Genomic DNA, 7,448 nt, shown 5'->3' on the forward strand with positions numbered 1-7,448 from the left:
AGGTTCTTCCTTAGTTAACATCAATTTACAATGTTTGCAATTTGTTCGAATCTGTCTTTGACGCTTGGAAGAGTTGAAGGTAATTTCTTCTTCTTTTCTTATACGTATATATTTGTTTTTTCTCTTCTTCTTTTTTGTGTAGGCCAAACAAGAAGGATGTGTTCTTGTTTAACAAGATAGACCATGCATGAAAAAGATAATCTTGGGGTGTGAGGGGATGAGTACTCATCCTTGTCCGAATATTGGAGAGATTACTCTCAATGTGGTTCGACTATCGGAGAGATTACTCTTAATGTGATTCGATTATCGGAGAGATTACGCTCAAAATGACCCGACAATTGGAGAGATTACTCTCAATTTGGCTCGACTATCAGATAGATTACTCTCAAAATGACCTGACTATCGGAGAGATTGCTCTCAAAATGACCCGACTATTGGAGAGATTACTCTCAAAATGTCTCAACTATCAGAGAGATTACTCTCAATGTGTCCCGACTATCGGAGAGATTACTCTTAATGTGCCCCGACTATCGGAGAGATTACTCTCAATGTGGATCGACTATCAGAGAGATTACTTTTAATGGACTTACATGTCCACCTTAAGATTGAAAAATATAGTTTCCTTTTAAGAACAAACCCACGAAGAGGCCAACTTAAGGTGCAAATGGACTTATATGTCCACCTTAAGATTGGAAAGTTACAGTTTCCTTTTAAGAACAAACCCACGAAGAGGCCAACTTAAGGTGCAAAGGGACTTATATGTCCACCTTAAGATTGGAAAGTTATAGTTTCCTTTTAAGGAAAAACCCACGAAGAGGCCAACTTAAGGTACAAAGAGACTTATATGTCCACCTTAATATTGGAAAGTTATAGTTTCCTTTTAAGGAAAAAAACCCACGAAGAGGCCAACTTAATGTGCAAAGAGACTTATATGTCTACCTTAAGATTGAAAAGTTATAGTTTTCTTTTAAGAAAAAAACCCACGAAGAGGGTAACTTAAGGTGCAAAGGAACTTATATGTCCACCTTAAGATTGAAAATTATAAAGCTTCAACTCGAAGACTTCGTGGACTTGACGACATTAACTTGAATATTTGGAAACTTTGAAGATTTGACGGACTTTGCAGACTTCAACTTGAAGAGTGGCGAATGTGAAGACTTCAACTTGAAGACCGACGGACTTGAAGATTTCAACTTGGAGACTTCAACTTGAAGACCGACGGAATTGAAGACTTCAACTTGGAGACTTGGAGGGCTTAAACATTTCAACTTGAAGAGCAACAAACTTGAAGACCGGAGGACTTAAAGATTTGGTGAACATGAAGACATAGTATATCCTTGAACTTCAGTGCAAATACTTGGTAGCCTCCTAAAAGACTATAATCGCCCTATTGAAGCCACTGGTTTATCATGAAGGCTTGCCCCCTTTAATTCATATGAAATCCAAAGTTCAAAAGAAGAATAAAATTTCAGCCTGATTTTCAAGTGTTGTTTGAATGAATTACTTCCATCATACTTCATTTGGACAATAATTAGGGCAATATGTATCTTTTGAACTTATGCAACTGAACTCATAATGAAACTCTAAGCTGTCTACGTACCTCGGTGAAGAGGATCAAGTCATACCGTAGTTCACAATGGGTGGACTTTTTTTTATTTTTTATGTCCTAACCTTTGCTTAGGCCGCCCCTTTCGAGATTTTCAACCTAGCGGACTTTTTGTTTTTTGGGTGTGCTGTATACAGTTTAGACTCATGCGGGCCAGGAGTGTAGGAACATACAGTTTAGGCTTATGCATCAAGGAGCGTTGTAACTTCAAGGATAATACTTCTTCAAAAACTTGCCATTGATAGGGCCGATTCTCATGCCATCTGCATCAACTAGCTTGTAAGCCCCACTTGAATAAGGTTCTTTTACGACATATGACCCATCCCATTTTGAAGTGAACTTCCCTACAGGTTTATGGGAAGTAATTATGGGTCTTCGTACGGCAAGGACTTGATCCCCTACTTGAAAGGATCTCGGGCAAACTCTTTTATTGAAGGTGCGAGACAATCGAGCTTGATAATATTCAAGACTCTGTTGGGCTTCCAACCTCTTCTCATCAAGAGCCTCCAACTCTGCTAATCGAAGTCGAGCATTTTCTTCATTAGTGATCCCTTCTTGAATAGCCAGTCGTAATGAAGGTATTTGACGCTCGAGTGGCAAGACGACTTCGACTCCATAAACGAGTGAATAAGGAGTCGCTTGTGTTGACGTGCGGTGAGTCGTCCTATATGCCCATAGAGCTTCTTCCATACGGTCATCCCAATCTCGTTTGTATTTGGAGATGACTTTGTTTAACAAGTTGCATAGAGTTTTGTTGAATGCCTCAGCTAGACCATTGGCGGCAGCATTGTACATCAAAAAGTTACGTTTCTTGAAGCCAAAGAGATCACAAATCTTGTTCATCAACCTATTATCGAATGGCTTTCCATTATCCGTTATTATGTAACGAGGAATGGCAAAGCGATAGATTATGTTTACTCGGATGAAACTTGCAACATTTTCCTTCTTTACCTCCTTAAGAGCAACGACTTCAGCCTATTTTGAGAAGTAGTCAGTTGCAGCCAAGATGTATAGGTGCCCACCAGAGGACTTTGGCAGTGGTCCAACAACATCCAATCCTCAAGCGTCAAATGGCCAGGATGCCACAGTCGGGTGCAACACTTCAGGAGGTTGATGAATAAAATTTGCATGGAATTGACAAGCCTTGCATCTTCGAGCGTAGTCCAAGCAATATTTTGCCATCGTTGGCCAATAATATCCCATCTTTTTTATTTGGAAGTGGAGCTTTGGTCCAGACTAGTGTGACCCACATACCCCACATTGTGCCTCTTGCAAAGCTTGGAGTGCTTCTTCTTCCCCTAAGCATCGCAAGAGTATTCCTTCAAATGACTTTCTGTATAGAGTATCTATGTAGTAAAGGAAGCGAGGTGCACAACAACGGATTTCAGTCCTTCTTCTCGGATTTTCTGGAAGTATCCCATAGCATAGGTAGTCGATAATGGGTTGTCGCCATTCTTCTTTCTCAACTTCAGAAACAACGACAAGATGCTTGAGTTCATTTTCTTCACCTTCGGCCTCATTTGGCGGCGGTACTACCCATTTTTGACAGACAGTAACTTGCGCTTGATCAGGCAAGGTTAACGACGAAGCTAGGGTAGCTAAAGCATCAGGCTTCTTATTTTCTTTCCTTGGCACATGCTGAATAGTCATATCACCGAGACACCCCATTAATTTTTTAGCGTAATCATGATATGGGTGTAGTTCAGGCTTCTTAACCTCGTAACTACCTAAAAGCTGATTGACCACTAACTGGGAGTCACCAAATACTTGCAATTGCAATTGCTTCATATCAACGGCCATTTCAAGCCCAAGTATTAATGCTTGATACTCAGCAACATTATTGGAACACAGTTGTGTCAAGGTGAAGGAGTAGGGAAAGACTTCACCTTGGGAAGTGACAAACACTACGCCAGCACCAGCTCTTCCATGATGCGCAACACCATCAAAGTACATCTTCCATGGAGGTTGAACTTCAACGACCATTGCGTCCTCATCAGGTAGTTCGTCAGTTAGCTCCTAGTCATCAGGTATCGGATGATCTGCCAATGCTTGTCCTTTTACAGCCTTTTAAGGGATGTACAAAATCTCAAATTATTGAAATTGGAGGTACCATATCGTTAGTCGATCACTAAGAACAGGTTTTGACATCACGAACTTGATGGGATTTGCCTTAGAAATAAGACGGACAACATGAGCTTGAAAGTAGTGCTTCAACTTTTGAATTGAGAAGACTAACGCCAAACAAAACTTTTCAATTGGCGAATAATTCAGCTCGTTTGGTGTCATCATCCTGCTCAAGTAGTAAAGGGAGTTTTCTTTCCCTTCACTATTTTCTTGGGCCAACAACGCTCCAACAGACCTTTCTTGTGCTGAAATGTATAGTATTAGCGGCTTTCCAAGTATAGGGGCTGCCAAAACTGGAGGCTTCATCAAGTAGGATTTAATGCTCTCAAAGGCATTGTTACACGCTTGGTCCCATTTGAAAGGGACACCTTTCTTCATAAGACGACTGAATGGTTGACATGTCACGCCTCAAACTCGGGGAGCGCGAATGGCGCTCAACCGAGAGAACCCGACCGAGCAAGTCTGTTAGATTTCCTTCCACCCAAACTCATCCATGAATAAAGAGGATATGTACTCCATTAATCAAACACGGAAAAGATTTTATTAACAACCTCCCTTTCATTCTCATTAGCAGCTTCATTCATAATTTTCAAAATATTATGAGTTTATAGAATTAATGAAAAAAATATGATTTCCAAACACCAACATTTCTAGTTCAATTCCCAACATCAACCACAACCCACAACCTGTCTACGGAGCCTCTAAGTACAACATAAGAGAAATATGGAAATGCCGGCAACAAGGCCCCGACTATACCTCAACCACAAAGTACATGAGAAACAAAAGATACATGACCCCAAAATGAAGGGGAGCTCACCAAGTCAGCTGAAGAGAATGTACCGCTATCACTTATCAATACTGCATGTTGTAGAACCACCTGCATCCATTAAAGATGCAGCGCCCCAGGCAAAAGGGACGTTAGTACCGTCGAATACCACTAGTATGCATAGCTAAAAGTCCTCTTTCAAAATAGAATGCCCATATAAAAAAAAAGGCAACACATAGAAACAACAAGTCTCAATCAACAATATCCAAATGTCCAGTTAAAACATAATAATTTTCAAAATACGAACTTCATATACAATTTTTGGTTGGGAGATCATTAGCACCAATATTCCACCGTTTTTGTTAGCACGGAGTCCGATCACGCCCGATCGGCTAGGACATCTCCCCACGGACAATGTGGTTTGACAGGTGATGCAAAAGAAAGTTGTTACCAAGAGTAGAACCACCATGTGCGCAACATGGAGTGCGATCTCTACCTGATCAGCTAGGCCGTCTTTCTATATATGTCGTGTGGGTTGACTTTTCCATTCCACAATTATTACCAGTTCATCCCAATTAATGGGGAATAATATCATAATTTCATCCCAAATAAGGGGAATAACCACAATCCACCCCTACACCGGCAAGTGTAGTTTTAGGTATGGGCCTTATGACCCACCCTTCCTCGATTTTACTAATGATGCTCCCAAAAATATTTTTGATTTGATTTGAACACAAAGGTAACATAAATACAATTGTACTCACCTCAACATCTTTTACTTTGTATGAATTCTCATTAGTATTTCCAGTCATTCACAACGATAATATTTTCTTGGCTCATTTGGCCATTCACAAGATTCTTTATTCCTCGCACGATGACCGTATTTCATATTCTGCACTTTTACCTCTTTCAATTTCAAAGATCACCATCAAATATAAACATTTAGAAAATTTCAGAAATCATATACTTCATATCCATTTGAAATGGGAACTTCAAACACAATTGGTTTCTTCCAAAAGAATGAGGCATACTAACTAACAATAGAAACACACATGAAAAATCATAAACAATCAATACACCATTTACTCTTGCAATACTCTTCCTCGAAAATGACAATGTACAATTTCAACTCATGAGTATATAGAACTCGAATCATACTTAATATATTTATAAAGCAAAGCATTAGTTAAAGCAACCACTAATGAGCATGAATTGAGTACAAAAGCTCTTAGGCAAATTCTATTTTTCCAAATCACTTTTAACATAGTTGAGTCGAGGCTCATTTTATATTCTTTATCGCATTCTCTCAAATCATTCACACTACTAGCCACAATCATAACTTAAATTCTTAGCACGTTGGCCACACTCTATATCCCCAATTCGATTATTTTATTTCCAACCACATTTATAGGTTATCAACAATAACACATTCCAAATCAAGATTTTAGGTACACATATGAGCAATTTAGAGCTTAAGAATATTAAGATTTTCTCACACAATTTGGCATACTAGCTTTCATTTGAAATACGATTCAAAGGCACAACATTTTAATACGCAACTCATACTTTGAAACCTACGAGAACATTATGAAATTCAATTCCAAGAGAGAAAGTTTATCCAACATACCTCAATTGAGCTTCCTTAAACTTTAAAAAGTTCTGGAATTCTTATCAACTTCAATCTATCATAACAACATCCAATGAGGCCAATATTAGTAACAAATTCCACAATTTAGGCCATTTAGTTATTTTATCAAACACCTAGTAGGCATGAATCTCTACACCTCTTAACCATATAATTAGTTCATCCAACTACTACCATTTACCAACAATTTATCCCACCATCATTCTTAAACAATTCATAACTTCCAACATCACATACATGAACATCCATCCATACCCAACCAACAAAATTCCATGAAATAATCACCTTTCAATCTCTACAATGGTTATGTATTTAAATTGGGAACTTATGGCTTTCAATCACCATACTATAAGTTCCAATACATAATTTATACTCATATTCCCATAATATATCCATACATGTTAGTCTAAGGGTGTAGGATTACCTTTTGGAAGAAATCTTGCAAAACCCTCCTTTGAGTTCTTGAAGAAATTTCTTGAAGATCTATCTATTTTATGTGTAGATCTCATCAATACTAGTGTAGAAATAATGGAATTTCACATAAAATAATGGGGATTTCTTACCTTGAAGATGGGAGGAGTTGGTGGTCTTGAGAGAGAGGAGATGAGCTCCAAAACCCGTCCAAATAAAATGGGGAAAATGAACCCCGAAATTATATTGTATTAATAGGCCCAGATTTCTGGGTTTCGGATGCTGCCCTGGATGCTTTGCATCCCCCCTTCACTCCTCTTTGAAGCTTGGATGCGGACCTGGATGTTATGGCAGCACTTCACTGCCAGCCTTTATTTCGGACGCGGCCTCAGAATTTTGTCATAACTTCTTGTAGGAATGTCCAAATAAGGAACGGTTTGAAACTTTAGAAACTAGACTCGAAGACCTTTAATTGGATATGTCATACACTATATAATTCCTTATATATATGTATATATTCTTGTCTAAAATTTGGTCTTGTGCGTACTCATTTGGAACTTTAGTCTATCATGAAATTCTCAACTTGACTTGGACTTAGGGCTCTCCTTAGAACCCACATCACTTATAATATGCCTCGTACACTTATTATCATTTTAAATTGATATCCATTATATTAATAGTCCTTGTCTGCACACAAAATAATATAATGAGTGCACATCAACTTTCTTACTAGCACCCAAGTACTTCGAAATTTTCTGGGGTGTTACATTCTCCCCCACTTAAGAACATTCGTTCTCGAATGTTTTACAAGTCACTTCTAAGAATAGAGTTATCCTTCTACCTCCAACCATTATACATAGGAACTTATGACTACATCGATCTCATACTTCCTTTCC

General features: G+C 38.5%; 1 protein-coding gene across 1 annotated transcript; it reads right to left on the bottom strand.

The window, feature by feature from the left end:
* Positions 1–1,813: 1,813 nt before the first annotated feature.
* LOC138898633 (uncharacterized) lies at positions 1,814–3,589 on the bottom strand. The gene is made up of 4 exons (XM_070184713.1): positions 3,115–3,589; positions 2,861–3,012; positions 2,299–2,581; positions 1,814–1,950 (listed from the first exon to the last, which is right to left on the bottom strand). The coding sequence occupies exons 1-4, from the start codon at positions 3,587–3,589 to the stop codon at positions 1,814–1,816; spliced, it is 1,047 nt and encodes a 348-aa protein (XP_070040814.1).
* Between the last annotated feature and the right edge of the window lie 3,859 nt (positions 3,590–7,448).

This window comes from Nicotiana tomentosiformis, chromosome 9 (genome assembly GCF_000390325.3).
Source record: "Nicotiana tomentosiformis chromosome 9, ASM39032v3, whole genome shotgun sequence".
Lineage (NCBI taxonomy): Eukaryota > Viridiplantae > Streptophyta > Magnoliopsida > Solanales > Solanaceae > Nicotiana > Nicotiana tomentosiformis.

Bases quoted from the DNA above. Each gene is read 5' to 3' on its own strand.
- LOC138898633 (XM_070184713.1), bottom strand. From the start codon at position 3,589: ATGGTCGTTGAAGTTCAACCTCCATGGAAGATGTACTTTGATGGTGTT. The intron at 3,013-3,114 runs GTGAAGAAAATG...GGATACTTCCAG, and splicing joins GCCGCCAAATGAGGCCGAAG to AAAATCCGAGAAGAAGGACT. The intron at 2,582-2,860 runs GTATGTGGGTCA...TTCTCAAAATAG, and splicing joins TGCAAGAGGCACAATGTGGG to GCTGAAGTCGTTGCTCTTAA.